This window comes from Balaenoptera acutorostrata, chromosome X, assembly GCF_949987535.1.
Source record: "Balaenoptera acutorostrata chromosome X, mBalAcu1.1, whole genome shotgun sequence".
NCBI lineage: Eukaryota > Metazoa > Chordata > Mammalia > Artiodactyla > Balaenopteridae > Balaenoptera > Balaenoptera acutorostrata.
The window spans coordinates 12178504-12201386 of NC_080085.1; the positions used below are offsets into that span (position 1 = coordinate 12178504).

Genomic DNA, 22883 nt, shown 5'->3' on the forward strand with positions numbered 1-22883 from the left:
TGGGTCTCTTGTAGACAGCATATATATGGGTCTTGTTTTTGTATCCATTCAGCAAGCCTGTGTCTTTTGGTTGGAGCATTTAATCCATTCACGTTTAAGGTAATTATCGATATGTATGTTCCTATGACCATTTTCTTAATTGTTTTGGTTTTTTCTTGTAGATCCTTTTCTTCTGTTGTGTTTCCCACTTAGAGAAGTTCCTTTAGCATTTGTTGTAGAGCTGGTTTGGTGGTGCTGAATTCTCTTAGCTTTTGCTTGTCTGTAAAGCTTTTGATTTCTCCATCAAATCTAAATGAGATCCTTGCTGAGTAGAGTAATCTTGGTTGTAGGTTCTTCCCTTTCATCACTTTAAGTATATCTTGCCACTTCCTTCTGGGTTGTAGAGTTTCTGCTGAGAAATCAGCTGTTAACCTTGTGGGAGTTCCCTTGTATGTTATTTGTTGTTTTTCCCTTGCTGCTTTCAATAATTTTTCTTTGTCTTTAATTTTTGCCAGTTTGATTACTGTGTGTCTCGGTGTGTTTCTCCTTGGGTTTATCCTGTATGGGACTCACTGCGCTTCCTGGACTTGGGTGGCTATTTCCTTTCCCATGTTAGGGAAGTTTTCGACTATAATCTCTTCAAATATTTTCTCTGGTCCTTTCTCTCTCTCTTCTCCTTCTGGGACCCCTATAGTGCGAATGTTGTTGCGTTTAATGTTGTCCCAGAGGTCTCTTAGGGTGTCTTCATTTCTTTTCATTCTTTTTTCTTTAGTCTGTTCCGTAGCAGTGAATTCCACCATTCTGTCTTCCAGGTCACTTATCCGTTCTTCTGCCTCAGTTATTCTGCTATTGATTCCTTCTAGTGTAGTTTTCATTTCAGTTATTGTATTGTTCATCTCTGTTTGTTTGTTCTTTAATTCTTCTAGGTCTTTGTTAAACCTTTCTTGTATCTTCTTGATCTTTGCCTCCATTCTTATTCCGAGGCCCTGGATCATCTTCACTATCAGTATTCTGAATTCTTTTTCTGGAAGGTTGCCTATCTCCACTTCATTTAGTTGTTTTTATGGGGTGTTATCTTGTTCCTTCATCTGGTACATAGCCCTCTGCCTTTTCATCTTGTCTGTCTTTCTGTGAGTGTGGTTTCTGTTCCACAGCCTGTAGGATTGTAGTTTTTCTTGCTTCTGCTCCCTTGTATGTTATTTATTGCTTTTAATATTTTTTCTTTTCGTTTAATTTTTGTCACCTTGATTAATATGTGTCTCAGGGTGTTCCTCCTTGGGTTTATCCTGCATGGGACTCTCTGCACTTCCTGGACATGGGTGACTATTTCCTTTCCCATGTTAGGGAAGTTTTCAGCTATTATCTCTTCAAACATTTTCTCAGGTCCTTTCTCTCTCGTCCTTCTGGCACCCCTTTAATGTGAATGTTGGTGCATTTAATTTTGTCACAGAGGTCCCTTCAGCTGCCCTCATTTCTTTTTGTTCTTTTTTCTCTATTCTGTTTCATGGCAGTGATTTCCACCATTCTGTCTTCCAGCTCATCTGTTCTTCTGCCTCATTTATTCTGCTATTGATTCCTTCTAGTGTATTTTTCATTTCAGTTATCATATTGTTCATCTGTGTTTGTTTTTTCTTTAGATCTTCTAGCTCTTTATTAAACATTTCTTGTATCTTCTCGGTCTGTGCTTCCATTCTTTTTCCAAGATCTTGGATCAACTTTATTGTCATTACTCTGCATTCTTTTTCAGGTAGATTGACTATCTCCACTTCATGCAGTTGTTCTTCTGGGGTTTTTATCTTGTTCCTTCATCTGGGACATAATCCTCTGCTGGTCTCATTTTGTCTAACATGCTGTGATTGTGGTTTCTGTTCCTCAGCCTACAGGGTTGTAGTTCTTCTTGCTTCTGTTGTCTGCCCCCTGGTGGATGAGGCCTGTCTAAGAGGCTTTTGCAGGGAATTCCCTGGCGGTCCGGTGGTTAGGAGCCCATGCTTTCACTGCTGAGGGTGCACATTCAGTCCCTGGTTGGGGAAACTAAGATCCTTCAAGCCACACAGTGTGGTCAAAAAAAAAAAAAACATTTATTTAAGAGGCTTGTGCAGGTTTCCTGGTGGGAGGTACTGGTTCCTGCCCATTGGTATATGGAGCTGGGTCTTGTCCCTCTGGTGAGCAGCTGTGGGCTCAGGAAGACTTTAGGCAGAATGTCTGCTGATGGGTGGGGCTGTGTTCCCACCGTGTTGGTTGTTTGGCCGGAGGCATCCCAGAACTGGAGCCTATAGGCTGTTGGGTGGGGCCAGGTCTTGGTGAGAGAATGGCAGCCTCCAGGAGGGCTCATGCCAATGAGCACTCCCCAGAACTACCACCAGCAGTGTCTTTGTCCCCACAGTGAGCCACATCTGCCTCCTGCCTCATAAGGAGACCCTCCAATACTAGCAGGTATGTCTGGCCCAGGCTCCTGTGAGGTCACTGCTTTTTCCTGTGGGTCCTGGTGCTCATCAGACCTTATGTGTGTCCTCCAAGAGTGGAGTTTCTGTTTCCCCCCAGTCCTGTGGAATTCCGGTGATCAAACCCTGTTGGCCTTCAAAGCCAGATGCTCTTGAGGGCTCCTCCTGATGCCAGACCCTCAGGCTGGGCAGCCTGATGTGGGGCTCGGGACTTTCACTCCTGTGGGAGAACCTCTGCCATCGAATTATTTTCCAGTTTGTGGGTAGCCCACCCAGCAGGTATTCAATTTGATTTTATCGTGATTGCACCCCTCCTATCGTCTCGTTATGGCTTCTTGTGTTTGGATGTAGAATATCTTTTTTGGTATGTTCCAGTGTTTTTTTATCAGTGTTTGTTTAGCAATTAGTTGTGATTTTGGTGTTTTCATGAGAGGAGGTGAGCTCATGTCCTTCTACTCTGCCGTCTTGTCTCTGCCCTCAATCAGAAATGTTTCGTTTTGGCGTGCTCAATTTTTGTCAATATTTTTATGCCTTCTAGGTTTCATGTTTTACTTAGAAAAGGCCTTCCCTTACTTAGGTTTTGTGTTTTTTGGGTTTTGTTGTTGTTTTTTTAATTCTCCTATGTGTTGTTCTGGAGCTTACGTTGTTTTTTAAAAATATACACACACATTTAAAGCTTTTATTCATCTGAAATTCTTTTTGGTATAAAGAATGAGCTAGGGACTTCCCTGGTCGTCCAGTGGTAAAGATTCCACCTTCCAATGCAGGGGACACAGGTTCGATCCCTGGTCGGGGGACTAAGATCCCACATGCTGCGGGGCAACTAAGCCTGCACGCCACAACTACTGAGCTTGTGTGCCTCAATGAGAGAGCCCTCATGCCGCAAACTACAGAGCCCATGCACCCTGGAGCCCGCACACCACAACTGCAGAGCGCATGTGCCACAGCTAGAGAGAGAAAACCCACACGCCACAACTAGACAGGAGTCCGTGCGCTGCAACGAGAGATCCCACATGCCACAACTAAGACCCGACACAGCCAAAAAAATAAAATAAATAAATTTTTCTAAAAAAAAAGAATGAGCTAAAGATCCAATTTGGTTCTTTTACAGATGGCTGGCCAGTTGTCCCACACCACATCCTGCTTTTTCCCTTGCTGTTTCGAAATGCTTGCTTTGTTTTAAATTTCACTATCTAATTAACTCTGTTTTCTTGGCCAGAGGAATGGATTTTAACTTTACTAAGAGAATTATTTCTCCACCCATCTCTTAGCAAGCTGATACAAAATTCTTTTCTCTCAGGATCCTTTCAAGTATAGCTATCCACCACTTGTAGATGATGACTTCCAGACACCGTTGTGTGAAAATGGGCCTGTTGCCAGTGAGGATGAAGCTTCAAGTAAAGAAGATATAGAAAGTGATGGCAAAGAAACCTTGGAAACAATTTCTAATGAAGAACAAACAGCTCTTCTTAAAAAGGTAATTTTCACAAAAAAAATGAAATTGAGACAAAAGCTGTGACCTAGCCCCAATTCTGCCACTAGCTGGCTATGTAATTTTAGGTAATTCACTTAACTTGCTGCCCTTCCACATCTTTGTACGTAAAAAGAAAGAAGGATGGCACTAGTTGACTGGTAGTGTGCTACAGTATATAAAAGGTTGATTCCCTGCTTTTGTATAAAAATTGGCTAAACACATCTTAAAAGAATCCTTTTATCTAAAATATTTTTTATCTATCTAAAATAAATAAAAAGTAATTAACTGAAAATATTACCTTGATTTACTTTTTTTTCATTTTTAAAGAACACTTAGTTATGTTTTTATGAGATATCAGGGACTTGATAGAGGGATAAATATATTGCAATGTAGAACAGATTTTAAAACGCTTAAAAGGGAGGGGAATTCCCGGGTGGTCAAGTGGTTAGGACTCTGTGCTCTCACTGCTGAGAGCCCTGGTTCAATCCCTGGCTGGGGAACTTAGATCCCACAAGCCGTGTGGGGCAGCCAAAAAAATAAAAATAAAAACTCTTAAGGGAAAGACCATGTTACATTTTCTAAAGGGGCCTATTTACATAGTAGGCACTCAAATATAGGTTAATCATCAGGTTACTATATGTTAAATATATAATTTAGATATAATAAACCTATGTTAAAGATTGTAATTTGGATTGAGTCACTATAATGCTTACTTTTTGACCTAATGAACTTCCTATCAGTGTGAAATTCAATTTCTTTATCTTTCTTTCTTCATATATATATATTTTTTGTCTTTAGGTTAACATAACAGAACCTACTTCCAAAGCAGAAGAGAATGAAAAAGTTGATTCCAAAACGAAAGCTTTCAAGAAACCATTGAGTGTGTTTAAAGGGCCCTTATTACACATCAGGTACTAGTTGAGGATTTTATTAGTTGTGCTTTCATAATATATCTTGATCATTTTGAGGGAACTGCAAAATTAAGAAAACTTCTGGACTGTTTTTGAAACTGGAAATATAAAATTAAGGGTTATCTGAAGACTCACCTTGGTTTCCAGATATAGTGGATATTTGTAGCTACCTTTTTGTTATTTATTCTGTTGAGTGTGTTTAAAGGGCCTTTATCCCACATCAGGTAATAAGATTGAATATTCATATATTAACAACAAATCTGAATGACGTGTATTTTTCTCATTTTACTGATAGTGTTTGACTTGCACAAGTTTGAGGTTGCCAGAAATGACACTGAAGTAGCCATTTATCGATTTGACCTTCCGAAAGCTAAAGCTGAACCAGAAAAATAGGGTTTTTACCAAAGCCAAATTTCAGCACATCTCTATTTTTCTTTCTAGGTTGTTCAATCCAAAAAATTCAGTATTGTTTCCTTATCATTATGTAAAGACCTTTCTCACTAATGATGCTTTTGGTTGGTAAATCTATACAGCCTTATGTTAATACTGCTTTACCAACTTTATTTAGTAATGGCCTACTGTATCATTTTCTATCCCTTTACTTGAAACCTTTCTATGTAACTGTTAAAGACTCATGAACAATAGAGCCAGACATTTTAAACATCAAATCTGAAATTCTCTGACAAGATGAGTTTGTTTACATATATTTTGATTACTGTTCTATTTGGATTTATCTTCACCATCTGCATGAGTGTGTGTGTGAGAGGGAAGGAGGGAAACACATGTGCATGTTCTCTTTTCCATGGTTTTTCTTTGTCGTTTCCCCCACTTTGGAATTTGTTTGTTTCCCATTTTTCCCTCTACTAGTTTGGAAGTTACTGTTTTTTCTCTGGAGGCCTGTCAAAACCATAGGTCCTGGCTTATAACTATCAACGTATGGCTAGAAGATCCGGCTAGGGAGAAAGCCAACTCTGCAATGCCCACCCATCCCTCCAGAAAATCAGTGCTTATCCTACACACACACACAGGGACCTAACCAACCTCTGTCTCCCTAGAGCTTTTCATGGTTTCTGTGCTGGATACTGAGAGCAGTTCTGAGATCCATAACCTTCCTGTCTTTTCTGTGGTATATTTCAGATTGGGTTTTAAAAAGACACCAGCAACCATACTAATTTATGTCTTGTCCAAAACTGGGCACAGCTCTCCTGGGAGAGCACTTATTTTAAAATGTGTGTTCTTTACATGAATAAATATCTCTGATATGCAGATATTCCTGATATAAAATGAATCTATTTAAAGGTGGAGCTCAAAGTCAAGGGCTATCTGAAGAATTCACCTTTTTATCTAAACATCACAGTCCGGGCTTCCCTGGTGGCACAGTGGTTAAGAATCCGCCTGCCAATGCAGGGGACACGGGTTCAAGCCCTGCTCCGGTAAGATCCCACATGCTGCGGAGCAACTAAGCCCGTGTGCCACAACTATTGAGCCTGCGCTCTAGAGCCCGAGAGCCACAACTACTGAAGCCCGTGTGCCTAGAGCCCCTGCTCTGCAACGAGAAGCCACCCCATGAGAAGCCCGTGCACTGCAACAAAGAGTAGCCCCAGCTCGCCGCAACTAGAGAAAAGCCCATGTGCAGCAACAAAGACCCAATGCAGCCAAAAATAAAAATAAATTTTTTAAAAGTAAGTAAATAAATAAAAATCACAGTCCTTTGCATTATTTGGAGGTACCCGATTTGGCTCATGTAATTAAACTACACAAACTTTGCTTGAGTCTTTTTATTTTTAATATACAGTGGCCAATAATAGTAAAATTTGCATTTTGAGCCTCACTGATTTTTTGACAATTTTTTCCTGTAGTTTCCACCCCATATTTTGTGTTTATCTCCTTCCATATTACTTAGAAAAAACCTTTCTATAGTCAGGACTTATTCTTTTACTTAAATACATCCCTGATGATCTTTTTAAGTTATACTCTTTTCTGTTGATGTATAAAAATGTGCCCCATTCTAATGTTTGTAATTAGGTAAAGTTGAAGCAGGAATTTCTTCTCTGATTTTCATCTATCAATCAATAACCTACCAAAGAGTTTTAATAAATAAACCTTAAGGTGGTGCTGATTATAGGACTAATTCAGAATTCCTAATTCACTCCTGTTCTTTCCTATTTTGCTTTTAGATCTTGGGGGAAACCATAGGACATTTAAATAGCGTGCATTGAATCAGTAAGATTAAAATACAAAATATATTAGGTAATTGTTTTGTAATCTTCTTTGATGAAATCTCTTTATACAAATGAGTGTAAAATATTAACCAAATATTTTTCTTCAAGCTGATGATTAGATTGTCATTTATTCTGAGCAATACCATTGGCTTATGCTTTTGTTGCCACCTAGCCCAGCGGAAGAACTGTATTTTGGAAGTACAGAATCTGAAGAGAAGAAAGCTTTAATAGTGTTGACAAACGTAACGAAAAACATAGTGGCATTTAAGGTAAATATCTGAAAGACATAAATTATGTGTGAAAATTGAAAGATTGATAATTTTGAACTTGCACAGTATTTTTATTTATATTTTTAGGCTTATACTGCCTTCTATCTCTAACCGTGTGTCACAGCTTATCTAAAATTTTCCGAGGTCTGTATCTTAGTCTTTAATGTGCAGTAATAGGGTACTGTCCAAATTAGTCCCAGGATTTAATGTTTGTTTAAAAAAAAAAAAAAGAATCACTTTTCATTGTATGAATAATTTAATTCATAGAGAGAGTGAAAAAATAAAACTATAAAATCTAAAGTGCATTTTCCCCCAAGTGTGGTATATTCTGGAGTATAGTTTATACTGGATACTAACCTGACAGACACTGAGCATTAAGTGTAACAGGACTGAGCCCACCGCTGCCCCATATTGTAGGGTATTCCTTCCTTAAATCATCTACTTCCTAGTGTCCTTTGATTACTGCTTTTAAATTTCTGGACACTATTGTAACATGTGTTCTAATGTGTGTTGTTTTTTGAACATGAATTATTAAATGCAGGTGATTAACAGGATAAATATTTAACAGTTGGATTTCTTTTTTTAATTTGAGAGGAAGGCTGACAGACTGATGAGTGTTTTTTTCTACTCGATTGAGATGCTTTTTTCCTGCAGATGGGAAAATATATATTCTATACATAACCACCAAGATTGTTTTATAGACTTTATTACTGATTTTTAAGTCATTTTAAAGCCATTTGCCCCCAGAGAGTGTAAAGGTCATGTGACTACTGTTTTTTATAAACAGGTGAGAACAACCGCTCCAGAAAAGTACAGAGTCAAGCCAAGCAACAGCAGTTGTGACCCGGGTGCATCAGTTGATATAGTTGTGTCTCCCCACGGGGGTGAGTTGTCACCTGGCTGGCCACAGTTGGGTATTATGGGGGGCCTGGGGCTGGGTGATGACTCAGCAAAGCTGGACTGGAATCTAGAAATTAGCAGGGTATCAGCAAGTCACCTCGCCACACTCTGGGCATCTGTTTTCTCACCTGTAAAATGAGACGGGTGAATGGCTGTCATTAAAACAAAATTTTTTTAACAAGTAAAATTGAATTTCAAACAAAAAAATTCATCTTCTTTAGGAGAACTTTTTCCTTTTTTAAGATAGTTCCATATTATTCTTTTTCCTTAGTGTTGTTTTCTAGAATAATGCCTAAGCCACATAGCCAACCCTTTGTCCCTTTGTAAAGGTTCCTGTTTGTTATATAATAAGTTACCTTTTTGGAATGCAGGTTTAACAGTCTCTGCCCAAGACCGTTTTCTGATCATGGCTGCAGAAATGGAACAGTCATCTGGCACAGGCCCAGCAGAATTGACTCAGTTCTGGAAAGAAGTTCCTAGAAACAAAGTAATGGAGCATAGGTATGCTTTTCCCTTACAGGCTCTCAAATTGCAATGGGAAAAATCCCAAAGAGGAATGCGCCTACATGGGCTAAGCAGGCATCCCTTCCTCCTGGCATTTGGCAGATATCTAGGCTTACACTGTGGGCCCCAACCCCTACAAGGCTCTGGGGTAGCCAGGTGAATAAGACCTGGAGTTTCCCTAGGAGATTGCTAATAGAGATTTGCTTGCCAGCCTGTGCAAGAATCTGGATGTGTCAAAATTACAAACACAGATTTTCTCTTACAGCAGTTACCTTTGTAGGAATGCTCACCTTATGTACTAGAATGTTTGCTGCAGTGAAACAAACATTGTTTTACAAAATTGTTTGTAGTAGTGAAAAATGGAAAAGAACCTAAATGTTCATCAGTAAAGTAATAGTGAAATGCATTTGAGAAGGAGTACTCTGAAGCCCTATCAAAAGAGTGTAGTACGTCTGTTTGTTCTGATACAGGAAAAAGACATCTGTGATATACTATTAGGAAAAGAAAAAAACCTACTCACAGAAAAATACGTATGACAATTATCCTATTTAATAGAAAACCCTGTGACTATATAGGCATACACATGTATGTCTGTGCATGTGTGCAAAAAAGATGTATAGAAAAGAGGAGGAGAATAGAGAAGAAGGTTGGTTGTGGGGTTTTTTTCGGAATGTGCCCAGTTTTGCCCCCCAAGGGACGCTTGTCAATACCTGGAGACATTGTTGGTTGTCATAACTGGACAGTGGGGTGCTGTGGGCATCTAGTAGGTGGAGACCAGGGATGCTACTCAGTATCCCACCATGCACAGGACAGCTCCCCATGACGAAGAATGATCCAGCCCAAGATGGCAGTGGTGCCAAGATTGAGAAAGCTCAGTTGAGGGTAGTTAAGGATGGCCACACTGATGACATTTGAGTAGGACCTGAAGGAAATGAGAGTAGGCCACATTAGATAATGGGGAAAAAGAGCTTTGCAGGTAGAGGGAACCATAAATGAAAAAGATGTGTGCTTGGCCTGGGTGAGGAACAGCAAGGTCAGTGTAGCCTGAATCCAGTAAGGGATGCCAGATCATTGCCATAGTGAGAACTTCTGATTTTGAGAGGAGAGACCATTAGTTGGTGCTGAGCAGAGCCATGAGGAGGTGATCGGCTTGTTTTTTGGGTTTTTTTAAAGGCTTACTCTGGGAGGCTTTGTAGAAAAATAGACTGTGGGCAGACATAGGTGAAAGAGTGATACTGAGTTAACAACACTTAGACTAGCGCTGGCATATAGCAAGTTCTATTTAAGTGTGTGACTCTTATTTATTCATTTAGTCACTAAAACAACCCTAGGTCATAGGTAGTTATTGTTCCCATTTTATAGACGAGAAACTGAGAAACCTAGTAAGGGTTGTGGTTGAGTTGAATCTTCAAATAAGGAGTTGAAAGAATACAGATGTGGCTGGAACAGAGTGTGAGAGGATCCATAGTAAGAAAGAATGTTGGAGGCAGACAGTGCCCAGAGGAGCAGCTTGGGCACCATTGTAAAACCACTGGGAGAACGTCAACCTGATCTGAAATGCCTTGGACAAGATTACCCTTTGCGGGCAATTCATAGAGCGTAGGAGAACAAGAAGAATAAGAATGGGCCTGGGAAGACGAGCTTTATTTCCTCTAGGCTAGGTCTAACTTGTACCCAGCGAGAGAGGGTGAAAGTTAGACAGACAGAGCTCAGAGGAATATTTAGTAGCCAAATGAAGGAGGACCATACAGGGAGTCAGGAGGGAAAGCAGTAGGTGAGCTGTGTCATTAAGGCCCAGGTTAGAGTGTGTTTCACAAAGTGCTGCCAATGTCAGTCAAGGATGAGGTGTGAGAGCTGGCCATTGCTGGTGACCTGATGGAGATAATTGATGACCTCACGGGGAACACTTTCAGGTGGTAGGAGCCAGATGCCAAAGAAACAGAGGTAGTAAGACTTCTGGAGGTTTGGCTTGTTGGGGAGGGACCAGGGTCATACATAGTTGGAAGGAAGACTGTGTTGTTGAGAAGGGGTTGTTTGGGATTTTGTAATGGGAGATATTTGAGCGTTGTTTAAAACCATAGTAAGGACCATTTCAGAAGGAGAGGCTGACCTTACAAGATAAACCATTGACAGTGGAATTCCTGAGAAAGTTAGAAGGAACAGAACCTAAAGCCGAGGTAGGAAGGAACACAGATCTAGATAAGGCTCATGCCAGTTGTGACGTGTTTTTAGATAGAGTAGACGTTTAAATTTTCAAGTTACGTTTCAGGAGGGCCTACTTTTGAAGTTCTTATGAAACAGTACCTCAAAATTATGGGGTTTTTTCTTTCTTTTTGGTTTTGTTATACATGAGTTGCTTTGTAAATCAACTTCTAATGGCTTGCTGTTCTGTAACTGTCAAAAGAGAATCACTTACCTCACCGAAACAGGGAGACTTGGTGGTTTGGTACTGAAGGCCCAGGTGAAAGCACTGCCTCCCATCTAGAAAGGGTGGTTTCCTTCACATCGTAAGATCAGGTGAATTCTACTGAATATCATATAAAAAAATTTTCTTAGGTTATTGAGCACTGTGTATAATTGTGTTATTTATACCTGCATTAAGAAGCTGGAGGATGTAGGAAAGGAAAAATAATTTTCCCTCTACCCTTCTAAGTTCTTGGCTGAGACCCACTGTAATAAAAGACAGGTGAACAGGAGAGAAAAAGAAGTTTCATAACATGGATACCTCCTGTATATGTGGGAGAGACCCAGGAAAACTGAGTAACTCTCCCAAATGGCCCAAGCCACCACGTTCAATACCATCTCCAGTGATAGACAAAAGAAAGATGTTGTGGGGTGGAGGAAAGCTATCAGGAAAAGCACAGTAAACAAGGGTAAGGTTATTATGCCAATTTAGGCAAATTCCTCTCTTCTTGAGGTCCCCAAAATATTGAGGTTCCTGAGCTTGCCAGGAAGTGACTTTCCTTACTCACCTAGTAAGGCTGTCTGGAGCCCTGTAAGCAAGGTACCAGGTCAGTTGTTTCCAAGGGTCTTTAGTTCCTTAAAGCCATCTGGTCATATCTGACTTTATGCATTTCATTTTCAAATATGACATTCAAGTCAAAACGTTGATAATACAACCATGTTTCCAATTGTGTCCTGTTACAAGGAGAACAGATTCTCATTGAACTTGTGCAAATAACTATATCACCATGAAAATGAGAATATTCACTAAGAGTTTCTAAATTCTGGAGGGATCAGGTATGGAGAAAAATTGTCTCAATTCTGCTTACAAAGGTATAATTCACCAAATTGCAGTAAATCATAGATAGCTTAAGAGGAAAAGTTTCCCTTAAATCTGGAGAAACAAAACATGTTTCAAACAAAAAGTCATAAAAAGTATAATCATTCTCATCAATTCATTCAATCCCACGTTATTAATTTTTTTTCTGCTTGAATTCAGTTTTTTCCATTAGTTCTGGAAATTCTTACCCAGCTCAGTTTTACAATCTTCAAGTCATCAGAAACCTGTGTTCTAGAGTACTTGTCAGAGTCCTTTTTGTGAATCTCTTTGAAGGTGAAACATGTTTCTATACAAATACAATCAAGAAGGTTTAGTATTCTTATTTGACAATGTGTCCCACGTAATTTAACATATCAAATAAGCCTAAGTGGTTTAATATCTTTTTATAAAGAGAGAGAACACATCTTTTGAGATGTTCCAGGGGCCCTGGGGAAAATCCCAAAGTTAGTTTGAGGTCAAAAAGACTTCATTTAGAATTTGATTTGGGGAAGTTTGTCAAAAATATCAAAAGGTTTTGGACGCTTGACTAAATAGAATCATAAATCATTATGAAACAATACTTAATTATCCAGTTAACCAAAGTGACAGTTAAAAACATTTCAAAGGCAAATACAGAAGGTCACATAGTTTCGAGCAAAACTTAGCCTTAATCTTAAAACTGAGTCTTTTAATCAAAGACCTGATGATAAAGATAACATGAAGCACAGGAAATTATTTTGATAAAATGCAAAATCTTTGCTTTCTAGGCAGATTACTTAAAAAGGTAAAGAAAAACCTTTCACAATCTCTTATCAGGAGCAGACCAGACCAACAGCCCAGTAAAACTGTCCTCTTAGCAAAAAAAGAAAATTTAGTTTTATGTAATTACACTAAGCTTATTAAGCTTATTTTTAAAACCCTTAAAACAAATTTATTCAATTTTAGCCAGCTTGACTACACAAGGTAAAATTTTCTCTTGCTCTCTTCCCAACTTTCTGTATCCCTTTAGTTTGTCCTTTATTCTCCTACTTTCTACTCTGAAATAACTATAGCTCTACTTTAGGATAAAATCACTTTCACTTCCCTTAACAAAAATGCATCTCCCTACTTCTCTTGGCCAAAAACACATCCTAATTCTTATGTACAGGGTTGATATACTTATTTCTAGTCGTTTTAATAATCCTTAGAAACCTTACTTTCTAGTGAAAACTAATAAATAAGCATTTGCAGTCTGTTACACCAGCATTCTTTAGATTGGCAAATTTATGAATATATTTCATAATTTCTAGAAATTATGAATATATTTCATAATTTCTAGAAATTATGAATATATTTCATAATTTCTAGAAGTAGATACTTCCTCATAGTATTTCATTGTGGCACAAGATATGTTTACTAATATGCCCAAATAGCTTTCATTCTGTAATAAGAAGCCAAAAGTAGATAAACCTATGTGTAGTAATTAATGTTTAAGTATTTTATCTTATTTGGAAATGATCTAGATATTCAGTGAATTTCCTATCATTTAACTGAGCAAAACTCTAAAGTTTCAAGTTACCAAAGACATTTGGAAAACTGTTTTTAAAGATATACCATAAAACATACTCATTGCTGGTAAGTTCACCTAACTTTTATCTCGCTGACATGTATCTAAATCACTTGCTCCCAACAATTGTTTAGACTCTTCACACAAACGCCAGGAGACATTACGCAAAATCAGCCATCATGCCAAGGTGGTGTTCTTGCTGACAAATTTTGTAACAGAGATAACATGAACTTATTTGAATAGTAAGCCCAGGTAGAATGAAGGTTGCATGTCTCTATTATATCTAATGTTGCTAACTCTGAAGACCTGCCTGTCTAATTAAACCAACCAATTAACCCAGTTTGTTTGTTTTCTATTGAAGTATAATTGATTTACATTATATTAGTTTCAGGTATTCAACATAGTGATTTGATATTTTTATAGATTATACTCCATTTAAAGTTATTATAAAATAATGGTTGTATTCTCTGTGCTATACATTACATCCTTGTATCTTATTTTTTTAACATATTTATTGGAGTATAATTGCTTTACAATGGTGTGTTAGTTTCTGCTGTATAACAAAGTCAATCAGCTATACATATACATATATCCCCATATCTCTTCCCTCTTGTGTCTCCCTCCCTCCCACCCTCCCTATCCCACCCCTCTAGGTGGTCACAAAGCACCGAGCTGATCTCCCTGTGCTTTGAGGCAGCTTCCCACTAGCTATCGATTTTACATTTGGTAGTGTATATATGTCCATGCCACTCTCACTTCATCCCAGCTTACCCTTTCCCCTCCCTGTGTCCTCAAGCCCATTCTCTACGTCTGTGTCTTTATTCCTGTCCTGCCCCTGGGTTCTTCGGAACCTTTTTTTTTTTTTTTTTTTTTTTTTAAGATTCCATATATAGGTGTTAGCATACAGTATTTGTTTTTCTCTTTCTGACTTACTTCACTCTGTATGACAGACTCTAGGTCCATCCACCTCACTACAAATAACTCAATTTCGTTTCTTTTTATGGCTGAAGAATGTTCCATTGTATATATGTGCCACATCTTCTTTATTCATTCATCTGTTGATGGACACTTACGTTGCTTCCATGTCCTGGCTATTGTAAATAGTGCTGCAGTGAACATTGTGGTACATGACTCTTTTTGAATAGTGGTTTTCTCTGGGTATATGCCCAGTAGTGGGATTGCTGGGTCATATGGTAATTCTATTTTTAGTTTTTTAAGGAACCTCCATACTGTTCTCCATAGTGGCTGTATCAATTTACATTCCCACCAACAGTGCAAGAGGGTTCCCTTTTCTCCACACCCTCTCCAGCATTTGTTGTTTGTAGATTTTCTGATGATGCCCATTCTAACTGGTGTGAGGTGATACCTCATTGTAGTTTTGATTTGCATTTCTCTAACGATTAGTGATGTTGAGCATCCTTTCATGTGTTTGTTGGCAATCTGTATATCTTCTTTGGAGAAATGTCTATTTAAGTCTTCTGCCCATTTTTGGATTGGGTTGTTTGGTTTTTTTTTGATATTGAGCTGCATGAGCTGCTTGTATATTTTGGAGATAAATCCTTTGTCCGTTGCTTCGTTTGCAAATATTTTCTCCCATTCTGAGGGTTGTCTTTTCATCTTGTTTATGGTTTCCTTTGCTGTGCAAAAGCTTTGAAGTTTCATTAGGTCCCATTTGTTTATTTTTGTTTTTATTTCTATTTCTCTAGGAGGTGGGTCAAAAAGGATCTTGCTGTGATTTATGTCAAAGAGTGTTCTGCCTATGTTTTCCTCTAAGAGTTCTATAGTGTCTGGCCTTACATTTAGGTCTTTAATCCATTTTGAGTTTATTTTTGTACACGGTGTTAGGAAGTGTTCTAATTTCATTCTTTTACATGTAGCTGTCCAGTTTTCCCAGCACCACTTATTGAAGAGGCTGTCTTTTCTCCATTGTATATTCTTGCCTCCTTTATCAAAGACAAGGTGACCATATGTGCATGGGTTTATTTCTGGGCTTTCTATCCTGTTCCATTGATCCATATTTCTGTTTTTGTGCCAGTACCATACTGTCTTGATTTAACCCAGCTTTTATTTACCAAAGAAAGATTATCCCAGATCATGTGAACTTGAAAAAAATTTGGGGTTAGTTTCTACATTTCTGAGAGTTTTAGGAATATTTAATTTGAAAAGCACTTATTTTTCTTTAAGCCAGTTGAATAGTTTTTATGAATTAATCTTGGCGGTACCATTCAGAGGTAGAAAAATATCAAACATTTATAACATACATATATAAACACATGTAAACATACAGATGCAAACCAGAGACCTTATAGCTTTGGTTCCAAAATTTTAGCCATGAATTTAGGTACAATGACAAAACTCACTAGCTTATAAAAGAACAGTTCGATCTGAACTCTGTTTCTGGCAGTTGGAATAAGTTTACCTACTTAGAGTGCTAAAGCTTTTTTTCTTTTTAAACTGATATTTGTGTGTGGGGGGGGTTTGTTTTGCTTTTCTCATTTGCCCAATTTCAAAATAGCTCCTTTTTTTTAACTTCTGATGAGCTTCATTTTCCTAAAGTTTGCATTTCTAAGAGCTGGCTATCAGGTCCTAGAGAAGGTGGGGTAGAAATTTTATATCTCAAAGGGACAGAAAAAGTAAGTTTTTTTCCTGGAGTTTTGGGGGTACTTTACCTATTATCAGAGGTTTAGAGTAATTAATTACCATTTAAATTTTTTCTTACTTTTCTAAGTACAGAACAGTTCTGTTTCCAGTGACCTGGTCTTTTATAATACCTACAAGTATTTTGAGATAAATAGGGCAGGTTTTGGAATGGTTAGAATAGGTGAACTTTGAATTGCTTCTAGAGCTGAATTTCTGGTTTTGTGAAGATTTGCAAGACAAAGACAGTTGCTTTTAATTCCTCAAAAAATTGGATTGCAGCCTGAATGACATCAAGGGACTGACCTGCCCATCCAACTACATTTTCTTCAATTTGCTTTAATATCAGGGAGATTTCCAATTAAGATGGAAATCAAATGATTTCTATGTTCTGGAGTTTCAGGGCTTAATGCAGCATGCCTTTACAAAGTCTGTATAAAGCGTTCAACAAAGGCCTTTGAATGCTCTCCTTTTTCTGAGTGCACAATTCAACCTTGGACCAATTCACCTTAGGGGAAAAAGACCCTACTATTGCTTCTGTCAGCCCCTGAATACTGGCCTTCAGCTGATCCATTTCCTGATAATTTGGGAGGAATTCTGGTCATGCTGCCCGTGTGAGTGTGCCTCTTTTCCCTAGGGGGCCATCTGGCTTGTCTGATAACTACAGTATAATCATGGGTGTGAAGAACACCCCTTAGCAGCCAATCAAGGTCCCTGTGAGTGGGGAACTGAATGGCCACTGATCTTTTTAACTCTTCTCTAAATTTGGTAGATATCTTCTGAAAGTGGAGGTAAAAAGAGCTTTGTAATTTCATCTTACTAAGGACGTCCCTAAGGCTGGCCACCATACTCCTTCATGTCCTCCTTTCAAGTTGGTCTTTCCATAGATACCAAGAAGACAGTTGTTTAGGCTGAGAGCTCTCTAAAAAATGTTTGAACACAGAAGTTTTTCCAATTCAAAAGATCCATCATTTGGCCAATGATGAGTAGTAGTAGGATCTTATATTAATCTCAATAGCAACTCAAACCTATAAGCCTTTTTGTGGCTTAACCATGGATGCAAGAGGCATCCCGAAAGGGGGTGCAAAAGATGCAGCCCTCACAAGATTCAGAAAGCTCACTCCCAGAGTTAGCCTAAGAAAGCAAAGACCTTCATTGTCACAGGTGGTAAGAATGGGGTCGTGAAAAGTGTCTCCAGTTTCCCATAAGAATGTGATATGCCTTCAGTTACAAACCTGCGACACTGGGTAAGCGCTACTGGAATAGGACTTTTCCAGCCCTAAATAAGACAAGAAGGTTGAGACAAGGGGTCCTTATGACAGACGCCCACGAGAGCCGGTACCATCGGAGAATGCTGCTTATCAGTTAGTGTCTCGGATCCCCAGCCTATTCAGGTGGTCGCCAGATGCATGCAGACACATGCATCATCCAGCTGGCAGAGACCAGAGAGAATATTCTCACTGGTCATAAAGCCAAGCTCTCAAGACAGAATAAAACAAAAGGAAAATCTCATCTGTCCTATGGTTCTCCTTATGACAACACAAAAGACAGAGATAAAAGAAAACAATGACCATCTCTGGGAGGAAAGAGGACCAGTAGAAGACAAAAATACTCAAAACAAAAATCTCTACCAAAGTCACAATACCTAAGGAACTAGCTGACACAAATATTTTCTCCTGCTAATCTCAATTTGGAAAAGAAGGGACAAGGTGAAATTTTTACCTTCCTCTCTCAACTGCACCAGACTGAGATCCAGGAGAGCTGACTTTGGTAAGAATTCTTACCCTTCTCGGGCTTCTGCCAGTTTTCCAGAATCCCATCTGCAGGCTCCCAAGTGAGTATGGTATCTCAGCAGCTCCCATGGTAGGTTGCCAAACTGTAGGAGAGGAAAAATAATTTTCCCTTTATTTTTCTAGGTTCTTGGCTAAGATTCCCCCCCATCCCCCTGTAATCATAGACAGATGAACAGAAGAAAACAGGAAAAAAACAGAAGTTTAATAGTTTAATAGCATGTATACCTCCTGTATACTTGAGATACCCAGGAAAACAGTAAAACTTCCCGCAATGGCCCATGACGCCACCTTAAGTACCACCTCCAGCTAAAGAGAAAAGATGATGTTGGGGGTGAGGGAGCCAGTTCTGGGAGGATGGCAGGAAAAGCAAAACATACACGGCTAAGGTTGTCCTGCGGATTTAAGTCTCTGCCTTCTCCATTGATAAGAGTTTCTAGAGATACAAAGTCCTCCTCCTCTACCTGGCAGAGAGGGAGACACCTTACAAATGGAGATTTCCCTTGTAACTGTACATGTCTCACAAAAAGGTCTGTTCACTTTTCAGAGCTTTTACTGAAAAGTGAAAAAGCTTTCCACTTTTGTCTGCTTTTTCTTAAAAAATAACCAGCTCAAGATAAACCTTGTGCCACAGAGGCACGTTTTGGGGTGGCAAATTCTGCTCCCCTTCAAAGATACACACACACTGAGCTAGCTGCTCCCTTAGGTATATCTGGGGAGAGGAATGAGTACTTTCACCTCTGTTACATACACTTCTGTGTTTAACTTTTTTCATTTTACATTTTACTATCTAAAAATTCATTAAAAACTTTAAGAAGTTATGTTTCCTTTGCACTTTCATAGGTTAAGATGCCATATTGTTGAGAGCACTAAGCCAACCACTCTTACATTAAAAGACCATGCCTTTAACATGTCAGAGAAAACCAGTGAGGATCTCTATCTACAAGTAAGTGTTCTTTCTTCCTAACTAAAAGTCTTTAATGTTAATCAATATTAGAAATCCATTTTTTCCCCACTGACATAAAGAAAACCTTTGGCGTAGACACGACAGAAATGCTCTCTTCTTTGTGAAGGGAAGCCAGATCAGAAATGGTAAGTGGTGAGTTACTTTTGGAGATCTTCTAACTAACTTTCTGAAAGCTCTGGCTATTTCAATTTGGGCTAGGGACCTTATAGCAAAGCGCATGGTGCTTTGGGGGGTATCGAAGAACTTGATCTCATGGAAAAGGTACCATGTAGTGCATTTAAATTTGAAAAAGGTGGAGGGGCTCTCTTTCTGAATAGCTGGTTTCAGTACCTCCAGGAAATGATTGCTTTGTTCCTTTCTCAACTAGAGAATTAGACCTTTTCAAAATGAGAATAAACAGATACACATCTGTTCACCAACCAAATCTAATTCTGCATTGCATTTCCAGCTCCCAGCCTTTCAGAGTAGATGGACTCTATCCCATAAATGTTTGTGGGATTTCTAATATTCCTGTTTGTCATGCACATGATTATTGTACTGTTTTATTGATACAAACCTTTCGTCCTTTTTTCCCCTCTTTAGCTCAATCGTTTACTAGAAAGCAATAGGAAGCTTGAAGACCAAGTTCAGCGTTGTATCTGGTTCCAGCAATGGCTGCTTTCCTTAACCGTGCTCTCGCTTGCTTTTGTCATCTCTTTCTTCTATTTGTTGTACAGTTAAAGAAGCGGTGCTCGGTAGGAAACATGGCTTTTCCGTTCATTAGTTGGAAAAAGTAACACCCAGAACTTCTCCACCGTGCTGAAAGTGTCGCACATCTGTGCTTCCTCCAAGGAAATGTACGGCATTTAGGGGGCGAACTGAAACATGTCTTGAAAATAAACTGTTAGAATAAGGAAACGCTGAAGGTATTGATTATAAGAGACTATAGGTAGTTAAGTAAGTAAAGGCATATCTGTTGTGTGACTTAATAGAGATAATTTATTTTTCCTTTTTGATTTAGTACTTTTAAAGCTTGTTTTATCATGTATATATGTTAGCTGAACGGAAAAGTAACATGCTTTGTTGCAGCCAAAAACTGTCATCTGCTTTTTTTTTGACAGAATTATTATAGCTGAGCCAACTTATTAGCTTTTCTATACTATGTATATAGAAGAACATGTATATTGAAAAAACATAGAGTAATTTCTGTAACCATGACTTTGTAATTTTGAGAACTACTAACAGATGCTAGTTGATGTTCTTTTGGAATGTACAACTACTTAATGCCAAACCACCTTTAGCCTTTGTTTCTTATCCGTCTTCCTTAACGGCCTGCCTGCCCTTTATTAATCTCAGACTTTTTAATGAACACTCACACTCTCTCATTTAGCTAGGATTTGGGGAACTAAGTCTGGTTGGATTTTCTCTAAATTCTGTCAGTCAGTAACGTCCAGAAGAAGAACCTCTCCAGTCTTTTTTTACGCAGTTCCACATTGCTCTCTCTGGCTGGACTCGGACCCTTTTGCTTCACTTATTCTAAAGGCCTGATCCTCCACTGGACCCCCTTCACCCTCCTTTCTAAATGAAAGGAGTTAGATAAAATTTTTTTGAAAAGTAAGTTAGTTTTTGAGATGCATAGCAGTATAATTCATTTACATTTCAATTCCTTGCTAAAATCAGCCACGAGAAGGGAACTTGATGAAAGACTGGAGTATCGGTAAGGGTGAAAAAAAAAAAATCGAAAGTGTCACTTCTCCGTTTAAGACTGAAAAATACTGTAAAAACTTCAGACCAGGGTTAATTGACTCACTTGATATATTCTGCCTTTGTCACAGCAATACTGAGGACGGTTCCTCAATTCGTAACATGATACACCTCGCAGGAGCGGAGCCTAATAAAAGTAGTTTGTTTTCTCATTTAATATAACCAGTTTCGGTCCATGTTGGTTCACATATAAATCTACTTTATATGAAGGAAAAAAATAGTCTGCCTGTAAAATAAATTTTGAGTTTTGATTGAGCCATGTTTGGAGAATGTTTTATTCTGAGGTTGTAGTGTTGGCGGCTTTCATCTTGAGAACGTGATCCAAAACAGCATTATGAAGAATGAAAAAACAGAGTTCCTTCAAAATTGGCCTAGGAAATAAAACCTTAAATGGACACTGGTCTGATACTTTGTCTTAATTTGGGTTTTTCTGTTTCAGTTTGCCACCTCCAGACGTGAAAGTGACTGCAGCCCACCCTAAGTACTGTCCATAGTATCTCCCTGTGTGTGTGCACAGCGGTTTCCCCTTATATGTTAGATTCCTGGCTTTGTTATAATCTAATCCCAAAGTATCTGTGTATGTGTTTTGTTCTTCAGCAAATAAGCGAGGAAATAGTCAAAATTGGAAATGTATTGTCCTAACGGTGTCCCTTTAATGTTTCACATGAAAATTACATTGACTCACTAAAATGTTTTTCCCTGATGTCTGGCCAGTTGAATTTAATAACATTTCTTGTTAACATTTGTGTGTCTATTAAATGTGACTAAGCAAAATTTACTGAAAATTAACCATAAAATCAAAGGCATCTAAACTTTTGTACTTGTCTTAATTGATCACATACATTTACATTTGATTTTATTGTCTTCATTTGACTTTATTTAATCACATTTGTATGATTATTTTGAGTACGCTATAACTAATAATTTTATTTTTTAATATGTCATTACCTGTTCATGACCAAATTGCCAAGGACCAACGTTCAGATTTAAATTATTTTCACTTGGAATGGAAATTCATAGAGTTTCCATGAAAACATTAATGAAATATCATTATAGGCAAGTAGCCTAAAAATATAATTGCTGGTAAACCTAGCCTCAAATTTCATAATATACCATAACTGTTTTTATATCTTGCCACTAATTTTGACTGGATTTAATAGCACTTTATTGTACAATTGCAAAAAAAAAAAATATATTCCTAGAATTGTTGCCGGTGTAATTTCTCTAATATTCTGGTGCTTTTCATATATTTTCAGTATTTTTATTACTATATTGGTATTTTCTTTGTATAAATTGATCAAAAGAACATGTTTTCTATTTTAATATGTTTTAGAAAAATAATTACATTTATGCAATAAATATCATCAGGAAAAACCTCTGGTCTCTAATTGATAAAGCATCTTAAAAATCAATGCTCAGGTTCACTCTGATCTTTCAAAGATCACATTAATTTCTTCTGGACCTACTTACCTTTTTATAAGGACAGCACCACAAACTTCCAAAGACACAATTGTGTCCTCAGGTGAACCCGTCCTTAGTGTGTCCCGTTTCTCCTCGCCCCTGGGTCAGGGTCTGGCTGCTCTTCAGGGGAGCTCTCCATTTTCCCGACTTAGCATTGGCCTCACTGTCACAGCTGGGGGCTCCATCACAGAACCTATCACTAGAGTGGCCACACGTGTCAGAATTGCCCTACATCCCCCAATCCTAGTACCTAGACACCTGCCTGCTGACAGGAACCTGCAGGAAGCAGGCTGACAAGAAGTCCTACCTGGCTGCCGGGAGCATGGCAGGTGGTCCCGGCGAGAAGGCACCGGAGCACGGGACGTGGGTGTGGTTCAGGAGGGGCGGCCCCGGATAGTGATGGCAAAGGCCCTGGGGATTGTTGGTGTGGTTCCCCTCGCCACTGGAAGACACAACTCCCAAGTGCAGCTCCATAAAATAGAACGAAAAAGACAGGTCCATCTTCTAAACTGCAAAAGAGGTCGAGAGACAAAACCATGGGAGAAATTCAAAACCGAGCCACAAAAACAGACCGGTAACCTACCAAGGAGCCCCACACCTACCCAGGACTCTGAGGGTGTGGCCTCCTTTCCCGAAAGATGCAATTTTCTAGGAAAGAGCTCCTGTGTGGGGAAAGCTCCAGCTAGAAAAGGATCAGTTACTTTACAGCAACCCAGCTCTTCTCTAAATTTTACCAGCAGCTTGAGGTTTCTTGATGTCAGAACAACATGGGTCCCC

General features: G+C 38.7%; 1 protein-coding gene across 4 annotated transcripts in view; it reads left to right on the forward strand.

The window, feature by feature from the left end:
• MOSPD2 (motile sperm domain containing 2) overlaps window positions 1-21968 on the forward strand; it is a 69258-nt gene extending 47290 nt beyond the window's left edge. For 3 of the 4 annotated variants that reach the window (XM_057538452.1, XM_057538455.1, XM_057538454.1), the window contains exons 9-15: window positions 3721-3897; window positions 4693-4805; window positions 7200-7296; window positions 8084-8180; window positions 8568-8697; window positions 18779-18881; window positions 19485-20900. In XM_057538452.1, coding sequence (XP_057394435.1) covers window positions 3721-3897; window positions 4693-4805; window positions 7200-7296; window positions 8084-8180; window positions 8568-8697; window positions 18779-18881; window positions 19485-19622 — 855 coding nt within the window. In that variant the 3' untranslated portion in view covers window positions 19623-20900. Of the gene's footprint in view, window positions 1-3720; window positions 3898-4692; window positions 4806-7199; window positions 7297-8083; window positions 8181-8567; window positions 8698-18778; window positions 18882-19484; window positions 20901-21084 lie in introns of those variants that run through there. The other variant, XM_057538453.1, reaches the window with a different exon arrangement.
• Window positions 21969-22883: the final 915 nt, after the last annotated feature.